Source organism: Colobus angolensis, unplaced genomic scaffold (genome assembly GCF_000951035.1).
Source record: "Colobus angolensis palliatus isolate OR3802 unplaced genomic scaffold, Cang.pa_1.0 Scaffold213, whole genome shotgun sequence".
In the NCBI taxonomy this organism is placed as follows: domain Eukaryota; kingdom Metazoa; phylum Chordata; class Mammalia; order Primates; family Cercopithecidae; genus Colobus; species Colobus angolensis.
This window is the reverse complement of record NW_012115300.1, coordinates 394,842-413,809: the sequence shown is the minus strand read 5'-3', so window position 1 is coordinate 413,809 and position 18,968 is coordinate 394,842. Positions and strand designations below refer to the sequence as shown.

Sequence of the window (18,968 nt, the reverse complement as noted above, 5' to 3'; positions counted from 1 at the left end):
TGAGATCCGGCCACTGCACTCCAGCCCGGGTGACAGAGCAAGACTCCGTCTCAAAAAAAAAAAAGAATGTTGAATATTGGCCCCCACTCTTCTTCTGGCTTGTAGGGTTTCTGCTGAGATATCCACTGTTAGTCTGATGGGTTTCCCTTTGTGGGTACCTCGACCTTTCTCTCTGGCTGCCCTTAACACTTCTTCCTTCATGTCAAGCTTGGGGCATCTGACAATTATGTGTCTTGGGGTTGCTCTTCTCGAAGAATATCTTTGTGGTGGTCTCTGCATTTCCTGAATTTGAATGTTGGCCTGCCTTGCTAAGTTGGGGAAGTTCTCCTGGATAATATCCTGAAGAGTGTTTTCCAACTTGGTTCCATTCTTCACATCACTTTCAGGTACGCCAGTCAAACGTAGATTTTTCACATAGTCTCATATTTCTTGGAGGCTTTGTTCGTTTCTTTCTACTCTTTTTTCTCTAACCTTGTCTTCTCGCTTTATTTCATTAATTTGATCTTCAGTCACTGATACCCTTTCTTCCACTTGATCAAATTGGCTATTGAAGCTTGTGCATGCGTCATGGAGTTCTCGTGCAATGGTTTTCAGCTCCATCAGGTCATTTAAGGTCCTGACCTCGTGATCTGCCCACCTTGGTCTCCCAAAGTGCTGGGATTACAGGTGTGAGCCACTGTGCCTGGCCAAATTTTATGTTTTTACCACAATTTAAAAAAATACTATCTATCAGTCCTAATGTATACTACCTGAATACAAACCAAGCTACTGAATAGCCTGAAGTGAATGTATAGATGAATGTTTTTGTTGTTGGATGGAATGTTCTGTGAATGTCAATTATGTGAAGTTGGTTGATATTACTTTTTCAGCTCATCTTCATACTTACTTATTTTCTGCTTACTTGTTCTATCAGTTATTGAGAAAGGGTTGTTGAAATCTCCAACTATAATTATGAATTTGTCTACTTATTTCAAAGTTGTATCGATTTTTGCCACGTATTTTGAAGCTCCTTGGTAGTCACATACACATTTATGTGTTGGAGAATTCACCTCTATATCATTATATAATGTCCCTCATTATCTTTGATAATCTTCCTTGTCCTTGTCTACTTTGTTCAAAATGAATATAGCTACTTCACCTTCTTTTGCTTTGCATTTACATGTCATATGTCATATATCCCTTCACTCCTTTACTTTTAGGCTATTTAAGTCTTTATATTTAAAATGGTTTTGTGTTTTTGAAAGCATATTGCTCAATGTAAAATCTTAAGTTGAACTCCTGTATTTTGCTTACATTTTAGCATATTTCATACTTAATCTACACTATAGTAGAGCTTTAATGTTTATCACACTGACTTTATATTTTCAGCAAACCCCTTTAAAATTTTACAGTTACACATTAAAACAAATTTCATATAGTAAACTTATGATATCTATGAGGTCTGCCTTCTCTGAGGGAGATACCAAATAATAAAGGACCTAGACAGGGGTTTTGCCATGTTGGCCAGGCTGGTCTCAAACTCCTGACCTCAAGTGATCCACCTGCCTCAGCCTCTTAAAGTCTTGGGTTACAGGCCTGAGCCACTGCGCCCAGCCTGTTTTTTTGGTTGTTTGGGATGGAGTCTTACACTGTCACTCAGGCTAGAGTGCAGTACACAATCTTATCTCATTACAACCTCTTACCTTCGTCTCCCAGGTTCAGTACCCAGCCTGAGTAGCTGAGATTACAGAGCCCACCACCACCATGCCTGGCTCATTTTTATATTTTTCGTAGAGACGGAGTTTCACCCTGTTGGCCATGCTGGTCTCTAACTCCTGTCCTCAAGAGATTCCGCCCCCATCAGCCTCCCAAAGTGCTGGGATTACAGTCATGAGCCACTGTGCTCAGCCTAATTTTTTTTTTAAATAGAGGCAGGGTGGTCTCAAATTTCTGGGCTCAAGCGATCCTCCCACCTTGGCCCTCCCACCTTGGCCTCCAAAGTGCTGGAATTATAGGCGATTACCATGCCCAGCTAATTTTTTTTTTTTTCCAAAGACATATTCTTACTTTGTCGTTCAGATTGGAGAGCAGTGATACAATCATGGCTCACTGAAGCCTGGACCTCCCTGGCTCAAATGATCCTCCTGCCTCAGCCTCTCAAGTAGCTGGGACTACATGTGCGAGCTACCACACTCTGCTAATTTTTTAAATTTTCTTAGAGAGATAGGGTCTTCCCTATCTCTCTATGTTGCCCAGGCTGGTCTCAAAGGATCCTTCCAGCACCATGCCCAGCCTAAATCACTGTTCTTATAACTTCATCTAATAGTTAAAGGAGTTCTGATATTGTTAGATTTTCCATTTTATGAAATAACAACTAAACAGCTTCACCAGCATTCAATATTTAAATGATGTATGCATTTAGAGAAATCAGTGCATCCAAATGGAAGAAATTCCCATAAGGTTTTTTTTTTGTTAATTGTGTTTTGTTTTTGAGATGGAGTTTCACTCTTGTTGTCCAGGCTGGAGTGGAGTGGCATGATCTCAGCTTACTGCAACGTCCGCCTCCCGGGTTCAAGCTATTCTCCTGCCTCAGCCTCCTGAGTAGCTGGGATTACAGACATGCGCTTCCACACCTGGCTAATTTTGTATTTTTAGTAGAGATGGGGTTTCTCCATGTTGGTCAGACTGGTCTTGAACTCCCGACCTCAGGTGATCCACGTGCCTCGGCCTCCCAAAGTTCTGGGATTACAGGTGTGAGCCACTGCGCCCAGCCTCCCGTAAGTTTTTGTAGTGAGCTTGGGTTTTCCCTTTAATTCTAAAATAAGAGACATGATTATTCTTTTAAAGTTAACAGTAGTTAACACATGTACACTTAAAAAATCTAGAACTGTAGTCACAGAAATCTTATAGGTGCATATCAGAAAGACGAAACTAGTTACTTTAAAAGCATAAATTAGGCCAGGTGTAGTGACTCACCTATAATCCTGGTACTTTCAGAGGCCGATGCTGGAGGATTGCTTCAGGCGAGGAGTTCGAGACTATATTGGGCAATATAGCAAGACCCTTGTCTCTACAAAAACATACCAAAAAAAAAAAAATGAGTTGGGCCATAGTAGTGTAGGCCTGTGGTCCCAGCTACTCAGGAGAGTGAAGTGAGGGATCATTTCAGCCCAGGAGTTTGAGGTTGCAGTGAGCTATGACCTTGCCACTGCACTCCAGCCTAGGTAAGAGAGTGAGACTTTATCTCAAAGAAATAAATAAAGACACAGGCTGGACGTGGTGGCTCAAATCTGTAATCCTGGAGGCTTCCCAGACTGGTGCCTGAGCCCCGCATCCCTCGCCCCCCACCCTCCCCGCATCCCACTCCTCTTTCGCACCTGGCACTGTGGCTTTTCCTCCCTCCCTTTCCCCGCCAAAAAAAACAACAACAACAACAACAACAAAAAAAAAACTGTAATCCTAGCACTTGGAACGCCAAGGCTAGCAGACCATCTGAGCCCAGAAGTTCAAGATCAGCCTGGGCAACATGGCGAAACCCCATGTTTACCCAAAAAAAGAAAAGCAAAAGTTAGCTGGGTGTGGTAGAGTATGCCTGTACTCCCAGCTACTCTGGAGGCAGAGGGAGGAGGACGGCTTCAGCCCAGGAGATGGAGGCTGCAGTGAGCCACCATGCCCAGCTCAGTTTTCTTAAATCACAAATACATTTCCTTTTTTTAAGGTGACTATCCCTTTATTCAATTCGGTTTTGTAAAACAGCCATTGTAGGCCAGGCATAGTGGCTCATGCCTAAAATCCCAGCACTTTGGGAGGCCAGGGTGGGAGGGTCATTTGAGGGACAGAGTTCAAGACCAACCTGGCCAACATGGTAAAACCCGACCTCTACTAAAATAAATACAGAAATTAGCTGGATGTGGTTGCAGGTGCCTGTAGTCCTAGCTGCTCAGGAGGCTGAGGCAGGAAAATCACTTGATTCTGGAGGCGGAGATTGCAGTGAGCCAAGATTGTGCCACTGCACTCCAGCCTGGGGGACAGAGTGAGACTTGGTCTGGGGGAAAAAAAAACCCCAAAGTAGCCATTATAGTTTAGGCCAGCAAAAGTCTCATGGTTCACTCATTACAGTGTAGTCCCTGGACTGATAGCTATTTCTCTACATGGTGTATTTTGAAGATTGTAGAATTCAGCAATTGATATAAACTATGTCTTGATCTGATTCACTGTCTTGTATTATCTTCTTTAGGGGCACACTGAGTTGCCTGAAAGCAAGAATCTTTTAAATTATGTCCTTTTCATTAAAACTTGAGCTATGGAATTTTTACATATTAGTAATGAAAGTAACAGGTCTCAAGAACGTGCCCTCTGGGGGTCAGATGTTTTAAGCATTACTCTTTCTGTATAAGATTTCACAAGGCTTTCAGACTGTCCTCATTTTCATAATATTAATGTGGTCATAAGCTTGAACTGGCATAAGTCCTATGAGAAAGTTTGGATCATAAATAAATTTAATAGGCCGGGCGCGGTGGCTCAAGCCTGTAATCCCAGCACTTTGGGAGGCCGAGACGGGCGGATCACGAGGTCAGGAGATCGAGACCATCCTGGCTAACATGGTGAAACCCCGTCTCTACTAAAAAAAATACAAAAAAACTAGCCGGGCGTGGTGGCGGGCGCCTGTAGTCCCAGCTACTCCGGAGGCTGAGGCAGGAGAATGGCATGAACCCGGGAGGCGGAGCTTGCAGTGAGCTGAGATCCAGCCACTGCACTCCAGCCCGGGCGGCAGAGCGAGACTCCGTCTCAAAAAAATAAATAAATAAATAAATACATACATTTAATATATCATAATTTCTCTTTGTGACTATTGTTATTTGTTTTGATATAGATGTATAAAAAAATAACTAAGGCAATAAAAAATTAGAACCAGGCCAGGTGCAGTGGCTCATACCTGTAATCCCAGCACCTTGGGAGGCCAAGGCAGGTGGATCACTTGAGGTCGGGAGTTCAAGACCAACCTGACCAATATGGAGAAACCCCATCTCTACTAAAAATACAAAATTAGCCTGGCATGGTGGTGCATGCGTGTAATCTCAGCTACTCAGGAGGCTGAGGCAAGAGAATTGTTTGAACCCGGGAGGTGGAGGTTGTGGTGAGCCGAGATCGTGCCATTCCACTGCAGCCTACCTAGGCAACAAGAGGGAAACTCTTAACTCAAAAAAAATTAGAGCCAATGGAAGATCACTTTACAGAGTCATTGTTACCACTTCACCAGTGTACAAGTTCTTTCTCTTTATTTTCTATTTTCATAAAAAATACTATGCTGCTGGTTCTTCATGGTTTATTAACTGAACTGTTTAAAATGAAATAATACATAATAACACCTTTATTCAGATATAATACATATAACATACAATTCACCCATTTAAAGTATACAATTCAGTGTGTTTCATTGCTCCGTAAAGAAGCCTAGTACCCATTAGCAATCTCTGTTTTCTTCCAATCCCTCCTGTAGCCCTATGCAACTGTCAGTCTTTTCTCTATCTCTGGCTTGTTGTATTCTGGACATTTTGTATAAATAGAACCATAAAATATGTGGTTTTTATGAGTAGATTCTTTCAGTTAGCATGTTTTCAAGGATTTTCTATGATATCATATGTATTAGCACTTCTTTTCTATTTCAAATATTTCATTGTATAAATGTAACACTTTATTTTTCCATTTGTCAGTGAGCATTTTTCTTATGCTTTTGGGCCATTATGAATAATGTGGGGACATATGCGTTACTCAAGATTTAGAGTGTGTCCTTGGTTTTTTAAAGTTTATTTTTATTTTTTTGAGACCAAGTCTTGCTCTGTCATGCCCAGGCTAGAGTGTAGTGGCGTGATTTTGGCTCACTGCAACCTCTGCCTCACAGGTTCAAGTGATTTCTCCCGCCTCAGTCTCCCAAGTAGCTGGGATTATAGGCACTCGCAACCACGCCCGGCTAATTTTTTGTATTTTAGTAGAGACAGAGTTTCATCATATTGGCCAGGCTGGTCTCGAACTCCCGACCTCAGGTGATCTGCCCACCTCAGCCTCCCAAAGTGCTGACATTACAGGCATGAGCCACCATGCTCAGCCTAACAAGGTTTTTGGTTTTTTTGTGTGTGACAGAGTCTCACTTTGTTGCTCAGGCTGGAGTGCATTGTCTCAGTTTCAGCTCGCTGCATAGAATGTGACCTTGTTTTAAAACTTTAAATCTTTATGTTACAGTTTTATTTTCAATAGCAATTTTCATTGCCTGAAGATAATCTGATAGTTATCAAACTTTGCTAATAACTTCCTTGGTTCTAAAGAAGAGAGATTGATGGTTCTAAAGAAGAAAGATTTACAGAGTTTTTAATATAAAGCGAACTGTGGCTGTGCGCAATGACTCATGCCTGTAATCCCAGCACTTTGGGAGGCTGAGGCGGGCGGATTACTTGAGGTCAGGAGTTTGAGACCAGCCTGACCAACATGGTGAAACCCCATCTCTACTAAAATACAAAAATTAGCTAGGCGTGGTGGTGTGTGCCTGTAATCCCAGCTACTTGGGAAGCTGAAGCAGGAGAATCATTTAAACCCAGAATGTGGAGGTTGCAGTGAGTTGAGATCGCACCACTGCACTCCAGCCTGGGCAACAGAGCAAGACTCCATCTCAAAAAAATAGAAAGAAATAAATAAGTAAATAAAGTGAACTGTTACATTAATTATATTTGAATTATTTTGTATCAAATAGATATTTGGTGCTTGAAAAACTGAAGAAGGAAGACGCTGACCGAATTCATATATTCAGTTCTTTTTTCTATAAACGCCTTAATCAGAGAGAGAGGAGAAATCATGAAACAACTAATCTGTCGTAAGTCAAACTCTGAAAATATTTAACAGATGTAAGTCACTCAGATTTAAGTAAAAAATCACGTACTTGAAAGAAAACACAAATCTCTGCAATTCTTTTGCTTACTTTTTAAATTCTCCAGCCAGGAAGAGAACACACTAAATAAGTCAGTTCCATTTTCATGCTTCATGGGTTCATATTCACCTGCCTTAGACTAACTTTGTGCTAGTTTTAGAATTTTTTTTAACAACTTATTTATATTGAGGCAATATCATTTACTTCTCTTACCAGTTTACAAAATTAATATAATTCATAACATTCTAATAACTTTCAGAATACCTAGAATTTATAAATGTTCTAGGTCAAATATCTAGAATAGTGTTACCCAAATGTAACTAATAGGTTTTTTTTTTAAATTACTTAGATACTTACTAACTACAGATTACTCTGTTTTATCCTAGGTGTTTATCCATAATAGAAAGGAACCTGTGAATCTATACTCTTAATAAGCTCTTTGGGTGATTCTTCTCAGACAAATTAAGGAAGTACTATTGTACATAGTAGGCCTGATTTGTTTTCTTTTTTTTAAGACAGGGTCTCACTCTGTCACCTAGGCTGGAGGGCATTGGTGTAATCTTGTCTTACTGCAACCTCCACCTCCCACTCTCAAGTGATCCTTCCACCTCAGCCTCCCAAGTAGCTGGGACTAAGACACATGCTACTCCACCCAGCTAATTTTTGTATTTTTTGTATAGACAGGGTTTCACCATGTTTCCCAGGCTGGTTTCAAACTCCTGGGCTCAAGGAATCTGCTCGCCTCTGCCTCCCAAAGTACTGGGATTTCAGGTGTGAGCCACCATGCCCACCTATTTTCTTTATAATTCTTCTCCATATAGTGATGGCATCTAGCTCTGATAATTTGCTGGTAATTGATCAGAAGATACACTTAAGAATTGGTAGATTTTTAAATTTAAAACTAGTCTTAGATGTCTTGAATTCATGGCTGCTATGCATGATAATAAATACTAAATAATAATAAATATTTTCTCTTATTTCAGCAATTCCTAATGTTGCCTCTTAGAATTGATAATAGTCATTGGTTTTGACCAGTGCTCATAGCTATATTGCTTCATCTACCATCAGATAATGCTCACTTTTCCTACTGTTTTCTCCCCAGTTACCCTAAGTTTTGCTTGGCTACACCTCTCAATATAGTTGCCAGTACCAATTCTGCAGTAATAAAAATAGTAAAGAGAAGTCTAGGCAAGATAAGCACTAGAACTTCCGCCCCTCAGATGGAGTAACAGGAGTAAAATATCTTTCTCCAAATTCAACAGTGGGTAGTCCCATGTCTTCCTAGTTTCAATCCAACAAGTTCTATTTTCTTTCCCCAGTTTGTCAAACCATTTTATGCAACTGTTTGAGCTATTACATCTGAATCTTCTTAATTTATAAATCACTATATATAAGCTGGAGCACTAGAAATATTTCAGAAGCTTATAATTTATCTCTTTCTTACAGAATACAGCAAAAGCGACATGGGAGAGTAAAAACATGGACCCGGCATGTAGATATTTTTGAGAAGGATTTTATTTTTGTACCCCTTAATGAAGCGTGAGTAAGGATTTCCTTTATGTAAATGATGGCAATTTTTAAATAATTAGTATGAGGTGAAGAATTCATTTTAAAACGTCTTTCTGAAATCTCTTGTATATATTCATATTTGTACTGCCTGTTTTACAAGAATTAATGCAGTTTCATAGTGAATCATATAAGATACTGAATTTTACAGACAGTAGACCAGATACCTTTCTAATCTCATTTTATTCATTAATGTCAAATAATACTATTTTTAAAAAAAACAATGGTGCTTATTGTCTAGCAAATAACCTATAGAAAAGTATTATTTTTACAAAAAGATGATTAGGTCACATAAAGGAGTTGGAATCTTAAGTTTAAAATACACTTCTGTTTTTAACCAGAAGGGAGAAATGATGGTTGGATTTATGTCATTTTTCAATTAAAAACCATGCAGACTACTTGAAGCAGTTCCTGAGTAAATGGAAGTGTTTAAATATTTACATTCTTCTCTCCCAATGACTAGATAGTATTATTTTACAAGTAAGACTTAAAAGTTTTTTTTGTTCTTTTGTTGTTTTTCTATGCCCTCGATCCAAAGACCACCAGAAATACACTTGTAGTCGGAAAATTTTGTTTATTACTTACATCAAGGAATAACACACACCATGGGCAGCTCTGGAGCCTCTCATTAAAAGGGAGTTTCAAAGAATCTGTGAAAGAATCTGGGCTTTCCTTGGGTGATAATGGGGGAGGGTCTAAAGTAGTGGTGGTTTGCCTAGGTAAAGAAGTAGCGTTCACTTATATAAAGAAGAAGAATGTTGACTATTTTGTGATTTCCAACTGTAACCTTATATTTTTCTCTGCTTAGACAAATTATGATATGGCCCTACTTTGTCTCATTCTATCATGGTTGCAAAATATACTTTCCTGGAGTTGGTATTCTATGAGATTGTTTATGTATAAGTCTAGCTGTGCCAAGCTAACTTCCAATTTTTTTTTTTTTTTTTTTAACTTTTGTAGAGGTGGGTATCTCACTGTGTTGCTCAGGCTGGTCTTGAACTCTTGGCCTCAAGCCGTCCCCCGACCTCAGCCTCCCAAGTAGCTGGGATTATAGACATGAGCCACTGCTCCTGGCAGAGCTATATATTTTTAAATTCATATTATCATAGTAAAATTTAAAACTAGTTGATTTCTTCATTCTCTTCAAAATTAGGTTTTGGCTGGGTGTGGTGGCTCACGCCTATAATCCCAACACTTTGGGAGGCCAAGGTGGGCAGAGTACTTGAGCTCAGGGATTCAAGACCAGCTTGGCCAACATGGTGAAACCTCGTCTCTACTGAAAATACAAAAATTAACTGGGCGTGGTGGTGTGTGCCTGCCATCCCAGCTACTCAGGAGGCTGAGGCAGGAGGATCGCCTGAACCCGTGAGGCAGAGGTTGCAGTGAGCCAAGATCATGCCTCTGCACTCCAGCCTGGGCAGCAGAGTGAGACTCCATCTCAGAAAGAAAGAAAAGAGGTTTCTTGACTGGGTACAAATTTGTCTTGTAAAGTAACATGTGAACAGCTTACTAGGTGAAAGGGAGGAAAGCCATTTGTCAGAAATGAATTATAAAAATTTTAAATAGGCCGGGCGCGGTGGCTCAAGCCTGTAATCCCAGCACTTTGGGAGGCCGAGACGGGCGGATCACGAGGTCAGGAGATCGAGACTATCCTGGCTAAGATGGTGAAACCCCGTCTCTACTAAAAAATACAAAAAACTAGCCGGGCGAGGTGGTGGGCGCCTGTAGTCCCAGCTACACAGGAAGCTGAGGCAGGAGAATGGCGTGAACCCGGGAGGCGGAGCTTGCAGTGAGCTGAGATCTGGCCACTGCACTCCAGCCCGGGCAACAGACCGAGACTCCGTCTCAAAAAAAAAAAAAATTTTTAAATAGAAATATAATTTGATTACACAAGATTTAGGGATAGAGGCACATCCCTCTTAATCACTATACCTGTGCATGGAAGTTATTATCAGTGCTTCCAGTCATCTTAGTGAGAGGTAGAGAATGAACTCTGTAAGAGGACTCTACCATTTGTAGATTAAAAAATAGCCTATAAATCAAGAGAGCTTGTTTTTGTTTTTGCTTTTTTTTTTTTTTTTTTGAAGAGATAAAGCTACAAATACTTATGCATTAATTATGTTAGATTGGCTGCCATATATTTGTCATCTGTTTTGTTTTTATTTTTTCTGGTGGTACCAATAATTTTTTTTTCTTTTTTTTTTTTTTTCTCGTGATAGGGTCTCTCTGTGTCACCCAGACTGGAATGTAGTAGCGTGATGTCAGTTTACTGCGGCCTCAACCTCCCAGGCTTAAGCGATCCTCCATCCTCAGCCTCCTGAGTAGCTGGGACTATAGGTGCATGCTACCACACCTGGCTAATTTTTGTGTTTTTTTTTAGAGGATGAGGTTTTGCCATGCTGCCCAGACTGGTCTCAAACTCCAGAGCCCAAGCAATCCACCTGCCTTATCCTCTCAAAGTGCTGGGATTACAGGCATGTGCCACTGTACCTGGCCCGATTTTTTTCTTAAGTTTCTAAGCTCTTTATTAAAAATTGTTATAGTAATTTCCAGGAACACAAATTTGATGTATGGATCTAATCCATCTTAAGTGAAATTGCCTGGGTATTTTGTTTTGTTTTTTAGAGACAGAGTCTCATTCTGTTGCCCAGGCTGGAGTACAGTGGTGCAATCATAGCTCACTGAAGCTTCAAACTCTTAGGCTTAAGCGATCCTCCTGTCTCAGCCTCCCGAGTAGCTAGAACTATAGGTGTGTGCCACAGGCCCAGCTAATTTTTTTTTTTTTTTTTCCAGACAAGGTCTCACTCTGTCACCCAGGCTGGAATGCAGTGGCATGATCATAGCTCACTGAAAGCTCCAACTCCTAGGTTCAAGCGATTCTCCTGCCGTAGCTAGAACTATAGGTGTGTGCCACAGGCCCAGCTAATTTTTTTTTTTTTTTTTTTTAGAGATGGGGTCTAGCTATGTTGCCCAGGCTGGTCTCAAACTTCTGGCCTCAAGCAATTCCCCCACCTCAGCCTCCCATAGCACCAGGATTACAGGCATGAGCCACTGCACCTGGCCAAAAGTCTGTGTTAGCCTCTCTCCTGCTGTTAATGTAGCTGTTATTAAAAGGAATCATAAAAGCAAAACCCTGGCTTAATGGAAGTAATTGTTGGAAGTAATTGTCTGATTCAGCTTTCTCTTCTTAGGCCAAAAAGGATTTTTCCTAGTTTTTAGGTGAGGAAATTTATAGCTTAGCCATATTGGCATAGCTAAGAAATGTTAAGAACTGTGATAGGCTTTATTACAGCAGTAGGTTGAGAGTCACTGTATTACACTGTATTTCATCAATTTTATTTATGTTGAGATGGGGTCTCACTCTGTCTCCCATACTGGAGTGCAGTGGCACCATACTGGCTCACTACTACCTCCGCCTCCCAGGCTCAAGCTATCCTCCCACCTCAGCCCCCAACCGTAGTAGCTTGGACCACAGTCACGTGCCATCACACCCAGCTAATATTTTGTGTTTGGTAGAGACGGGGTTTTGCCACGTTGCCCAGGCCAGTCTCCAACTCCTGAACTCAAGCGATCCACCTGCCTCAGCCTCCCAAAGTGTTGGGATTACAGGTGTGAGCCACCATATCCGGGAAATTTTTAAAACACACTTTTTTCTCATTGCAACATGTCTGAAGTTGAGATGTGACTTTATAAATAAAATAAAATTAGCTATGTGTTAGAAATGATGAAATGAGGAGGTTAGTGCGTTAGCCTGATCTAAATCCATAGGGTACTAAGGATTAATAATGAAGAACAAGAGAGAAGCAAGCGTTCATCCATCTGGCCTTCACAATACTGAAGATGAAGCCAGCCAGCCTATGACAGCCATTTCTACTGGATGCTGTTCGATGAAGAGATAGATAGTGCTGTTTCTTAGTACTACCTTAGGTACTCTAATCTTTTGCAAAAATGAGAATGGGGAATAATTTTTATCCATGGCAAGATAATTTGTTTTTCATCCAGCAAATATTTATTGAAAACCCTACCATAGGACAAACATTATTGTACTTGACCAATAAGCTTCCTCACATCTATAGCCTATTCCTAGTATCCCAACAGAGCCCTGTGTCTAGCAAAAAATGAATGTTAGCCAGTACTGTACAGCTTCTTGCTTGTGTCCTGTACTCTACTGTTGGCAACATTGATACCTGAATTCAGCTGTATCATAAGCACCTACTTGATAGCTGGAACTGTCTACTAATACTTACATTTTTGTACAAGGACTAAATTAGATATGTTATTTCTTTTTAATGTATTAAATTTCAATATAGCATGAGATAAAACATTACTTATATATGTATTTTGATATTAAGCCTTTCCTATCTTAGTAACACACAGTAACAGTAAAAAGAACAAAACTATATATTCAATTCTTAGAAAATGTTGAAAATCATATGACCTAATTAGACTGCTGAAGACAGTTTAATCTTTTTTTTCTTTTTTGAGACAGAGTCTTACTCTGTCACCCAGGGTGGAGTGCAGTGGCACAGTCTTGGCTCACTGCAACCTTCGCCTCCTGGGTTCAAGCAGTTCTCCTGCCTCAGCCTCCCGGGTAGCTGGGACTACAGGTGCACACTGCCGCGCCCAGCTAATTTTTTGTATTTTAGTAGAGACGCGGTTTCACCGTATTGCCCAGGCTGTTCTCAAACTCCTGAATTTAGTCCTGAATTCAGGCAATCCGCCTGCCTCGGCCTCCCAAAGTGCTAGCATTACAGGCGTGAGCTACCGCCCCTGGCCGATAGTTTAATCTTTTTCCATCTTTTTACATAAAGAGAAGGCAAAGGGGAATGACAAGTTGCAAAGTGACATACTTGCCAGAAAAAGCAATGAATTTTTCATTCAAAAAACAAGAAAAGGTTCAGGGATTGTTTGCAAAAGTAAATACAGGCTACATAATTTTAATACAAACTGTGTTATTTTTGAATAGACATTGTATTCTGTTACTGAATCAATAATCACATAAAACAAGATTAATTTGAGAATTTTAAAAAAATAAGTGTTTTTTTTTTTTTTGAGATGGAGTCTTGCTCTGTCACCTCCAAGCTGGCGTGCAGTGGCACAATCTTAGCTTACTGCAACCTCTGCCTCCTGGGTTCAAGTGATTCTCCTGCCTCAGCCTACTGAGTAGCTTTTTAGTAGAGACAGGGTTTCACCATGTTGCCCAGACTGGTCTCGAACTCCTGACCTCAGGTGATCCACCTGTCTCAGCCTCCCAAAGTGCTGGGATTACACGCGTGAGCTACCCCACGGCCAGAATTAGGCATTTTTAATAAATTCATTGGCAAGAACTTTAAAAACATTTTAATTGATATGTATTTCCCTCCAAATATAATAAACTTTTCTAATAACATATTTAGTTATTTCATTTGTTTTTTACAGTGCACACTGGTTTTTGGCTGTTGTTTGTTTCCCCGGTTTGGAAAAACCAAAGTATGAACCTAATCCTCATTACCATGAAAATGCTGTCATACAGAAATGTTCAACTGTAGAGGACAGTTGTATTTCTTCTTCAGCCAGTGAAATGGACAGTTGTTCACAAAACTCTTCTGCCAAGCCTGTAATTAAGAAGATGCTAAACAAAAAACATTGCATAGCTGTAACTGATTCCAATCCTGGGCAGGAAGAAAGTGACCCTCGTTATAAGAGAAACATATGCAGTGTAAAATATAGTGTGAAAAAAATAAATCATACTGCGAGTGAAAATGAAGAATTGAATAAAGGAGAATCTACATCCCAGAAAGTTGCTGATAGGACTAAAAGTGAGAATGGCCTACAGAATGAAGGTTTAAGTTCCACGCATCATACAGGTACGTATCTAAATGCTTTGAAAGAATGAAAAAATTCAGAATAATCTGGATTTTTTAATAAACAGGATTAAGATCCTGTTTTTTTTTAAAAAAAAATCAGGTTAATGGCTGGGTGTGGTGGCTCACACTTATAATCCCAGCACTTTGGGAGGCCAAGGTGGGAGGATCACTTGAAGCCAGGAGTTTGAGACCAGCCTGGGCAACATAGAGAGACCCCATCTCCAAAAAAAAAAATAGAAAATTTTTAAAGAATTTACTTATAACAATATAGTAACACAACTTACTTTTAATTTATACTTAAGTATAATTATAATAACATTAACTCATTTTATGAGTGTAGCTTAATGAACTTTGATAAATGTATACATAGAGTCATGTAATCACTACTGCAATCAAAATTGAGAACCTGACCAGGGCACAGTGGCTCACACCTGTAATCCCAGCCCTTTGAGGGGCCAAGATTGGCAGATCACTTGAGCTCAGAAGTTTGAAACTAGCCTGGGCAACATGGTGAAGCCCTGTCTCTACCAAAAATACAAAAACTTAGCCAGATGTGGTGCACATCTGTGGTCCCAGCTACTTGAGAGGTTGAGGAGGGAGGATCGCTTGAGCTCAGGGGGTTGAAGTTGCAGTGAGTGGAGATCGCGCCATTGCACTCCAGCCTGGGTGACAGAGGGAAACCCCATCTCAAAATAAAAAAACAAAAAAATTGAGAACTTTTCATCACTCCAGAAAACAATCCGCTTGTGCCCTTTTTGTACTCTGTTTCTTCTGTCACCCCTAGAGTGCAATTTTGAAATTGTAGAACAAAGTTTATATTTTCCATTTATTGGAACTTGGATTTAATTTCATAGGAAATTTACAGTATTCAGCATTAACAGTAGTTGTGCAGTCTTAGATGTATAAGACAAATTTACCAGTGTATAAATTGAGATCAAATGGACCAAGGCAGAAATTAAAGTTTTCTCCTCAAAACAGTTGTGGACATTCCAATTAAAGTTTGGTTCTTCATTCCTCACTCTCCTTCACTGTTTTCAGTGGGAAGAGGAGCACTGGTCCAATCTCTGCTTGTTTAAATCTCTCTTCAGCTCTAATAAATTGATTGTTGTCCTTGAGTCAGTTCCGTAGTTGTAGAACCTGTTAAATCTAGTTGTGGCCAGGTGTGGTGGCTCACGCCTGTAATCCAGCACTTTGGATGGCCGAGGCGGGTGGATCACCAGGTCAGGAGTTTGAGACCAGCCTGACCAACGTGGTAAAACCCCATCTCTACTAAAAATACAAAAATTAGCTGGGTATGGTGGCACGTGCCTATAATCAGGAGGCTGAGGCAGGAGAATCACTTGAACCCGCGAGCGGAGGTTGCAGTGAGTTGAGATTGTGCTACTGCACTTCAGGCTGGGCAACAGTGATACTCCGTCTCAAAAGTAAATAAATAAATAAAAAGCCAGTTTCTGTTCAAATTCTTAAATTTGATATCAAGTCAATTGTATAATTTCCTCTCCAACCTACAAGTAAAATAGTCCTTGCCATAAAAACCCGTAACATGCTATATTGTGTGCCTTGCAAACTTCTTAAACTGTGAATAGATCTACTACATTTTTCTTCTTTTTTTCCTAACACCTTGCTCATGGAACTAATGAATTTTCTTTGGAGGAAAAATGTTGGTATAGGACATAGAATAAATTATGTGAATTCAGAAAGAACCTATCAAAAATTGTGAATATGGAACATACTCTTGGTACTTACACCAGCTTATATTATTTTAGTGAGTTAGAAAGCTATTGTTAAGCTTTTTTTTTTTTTTTTTTTTTGAGATGGGGTCTCTCTTAGTCACTCAGGCTGGAGTGCAGTGGCACAATCTTGGCTCACTGCAACCTCCCCCTCCCGGGTTCAAGCGATTGTCTTCTCAGCCTCCCTAGTAGCTGGGATTACAGGTGCATGCCACCTCACCCGACCTGTTGAGCTCTTGTAAGAAATCTCCTAAGCAGGAAAATCTAGAGTAGATTAGTGGCTGCTTGGGGCTTTTGGGGGTGGGCAGGTGAGGTGGGTGGGAATGTAGGAAGAGAGTGATAGCTAAGTGGTATGGGGTTTCTTTTTGAGATGATGAAAAGGTTTAAAAATTGGTTGTGATGACTGTGCATATACTAAAAAACATTAGATTGTATACTTTAAATGGGTGTATATGGTATGTGAATTAAATTTTAGTATGGCTCTTTTTTTAAGTCTCTTTCTGGCCAGTAATCTTACATACTTTAATGTGAATTCAGATGAATTAAGGTGCTTGACTTAAAGCAATGGGACAAAAGCCTAGGGCTTCATATACACCAACTCCAGAGATTTCTAGTGCTCTCACCTACAAATTAATTTTCTGGTCAAGTAACATCCAGTTAAATTTGAGTAAATAGCCTCAAAAATCCTAATGGAGACCAAAGCCAAAAATAACTTGTTTTATGTAGTTTGCCTTCTTAATACTTGTTTATCCCAGTTACTCATTTTTGAATTATAGTTTGTACATTTTTGTTTTGTTTTTAGTATGTATATACCATATCAGCTATCTCTTCCTCTGAAACAAATGTTTTACAGAAAATCACATACAGCGATTTCACATATAGTCAACAAGTGTTGACTATGTCAGATAAGGCTGTAGTAAATAAGTGGAAATTAGGTTTTTACAGTCAACTAGGGAAATAACAATGTGTGGAATCACTACTTTCACTTGCTGTTTTTTCACTTGACACCTTATGAAATAGTTGGCTTGGCCATGGTGCATGAAAAATGTGTATGCTTAAACTCTAGAATCACGCTCAGCATCTTCACATAGTCTCATTATGTGAGAAGTTCTCAGGAACTGACACTGATTGAGAGAACCACTGATCAAGTCATCACCTCTCAGTTTACTCCAGATCATTTGTTTATAGAGGGAATTGACTGCATCATTTAAGCTATTTTTCTCCTGTTTTTGAAAGGCATTCGTAGTTTAGTTTGTGTAAGGTAGATAGATATTTATGTGACCACAGTTTACATAGATAATAATGATTTGCTGCTAGAAGTAACTGGACTGTAACTGACTAATTCTGAATTGCCTGAAGATTTTGGACAAATGTTATTCAGATACAGGTGTTTTAGCTTTAAACAGACTTAAAAATACAGATTTTTAGAAAAGATAAATTGAAGAGGTTATTCTTTTTTTTCTTTTTTCTTTTTTTTTTTCTTAAGACAGGGTCTCACTCTGTTGCCCAGGCTGGAATGCAGTGGCACAGTCACAGCTCACTGAAGCCCCTACCTCCTGGACTCAAGCAATCCTCCCAACTCAACCCCCCAAGTAGCTGGGACTATAGGCATGTTTCACCTGCCCGGCAAAATTCATTTTCTGTAGAGACAGGGGCTCCCTATGTTGCCCAGGCTGGTCTCAAACTTCTGTGTTCAAGCAGTCCATCCATCTCAGCCTCCCAGAGTGTTGGGATTACAGATGTGAGCCACTGCGCTCAGCCTATAGTGCTTTTTTTGTTGTGGTGGTGGATTTTTGTTGTTTTTTGAGACAGAGTCTCACTTTCATACAAGAGTACAATGATACAATCACAGTTCACCGTCGTCTCAACCTCCCATGTTCAAGTGATCCTCCCACCTCAGTTTCCTGAGTAACTGGGACCACAGGTGCACACCACTACACCTGTATGATTATTTTATTTTGTTTGTAGAGACAGGGTCTCGCTATGTTGCCCAGGTGATCCTTCTGAACTCAGGTGATCTTCCTGCCTCAGCCTCCCGAAGTGCTCGCTATTATTACAGGTGCTAGGCCACTGTATCTGGCCCCATGGTGCTTTATTGGTTTATTGGCTATTTTAAATAGTATGCTTCTGAACATAACAGTTAGATATATATCTTTTCTCTTTTTTTGAGACAGTCTCGCTCTATCACTGAAGTCGGAGTACAGTGGTGCAGTCTTGGCTTACTGCAACCTCTGTTTCCCAAGTTCAAGCAATTCTTCTGTCTTAGCCTCCCGAGTAGCTGGGATTACAAGTGCATGCCACCATACCCGGCTAGTTTTTGTATTTTTTAGTAGAGACAGGGTTTCACTGTGTTAGCCAGTCTGGATTATATATCTTTTCAGATTTTTTGCTTCCTTTTCATCCCATCTTGTTTTTATTAATATCTTAACACCTTTTTAGTAACTTAAACCAAAATTAATTTTATCCTGTCTAAAATACCTAAAAGTCATGCTTTTCAAATTTTTGAAAGGAAAATAAATAAAAATCAGCTGGACATAGTGGTGTGCACCTGTAATCCCAGCACTCTGGGAGGCCAAAACAGGAGGATGGCTTGAGCCTGGGAGATTAAGGTTACAGTGAGTTATGATTGCATCACTGGACTCCACCTGGGCAAAAGAGTGAGCGAAATCCTGTCTCTTAAAAAATAAATAAGGCCAGGCATGGTGGCTCATGCCTGTAATCCCAACACTTTGGGAGGCCAAGGCAGGTGGATCACTTGAGGACAGGAGTTCAAGACCAGCCTGGTCAACATGGCAAAACCCCATCTCTACTAAAAATACAAAAATGTGGCCAGGCGCAGTGGCTCACGCCTGTAATCCCAGCACTTTGGGAGGCCTAGGCGGGTGGATCACGAGGTCAGGAGATCGAGACCATCCTGGCTAACATGGT

The 18,968-nt window shown here is 40.2% G+C and overlaps 1 protein-coding gene across 3 annotated transcripts in view; it reads left to right on the top strand.

Annotated features, from left to right (window-relative positions):
• SENP6 (SUMO1/sentrin specific peptidase 6) overlaps positions 1-18,968 on the top strand; it is a 121,105-nt gene that overhangs the window by 92,132 nt on the left and 10,005 nt on the right. For all 3 annotated transcript variants that reach the window (XM_011942935.1, XM_011942934.1, XM_011942936.1), the window contains 3 exons: positions 6,725-6,844; positions 8,345-8,437; positions 13,883-14,310. In XM_011942935.1, the coding sequence (XP_011798325.1) occupies positions 6,725-6,844; positions 8,345-8,437; positions 13,883-14,310 (641 nt within the window). The remainder of the gene's footprint in view (positions 1-6,724; positions 6,845-8,344; positions 8,438-13,882; positions 14,311-18,968) is intronic.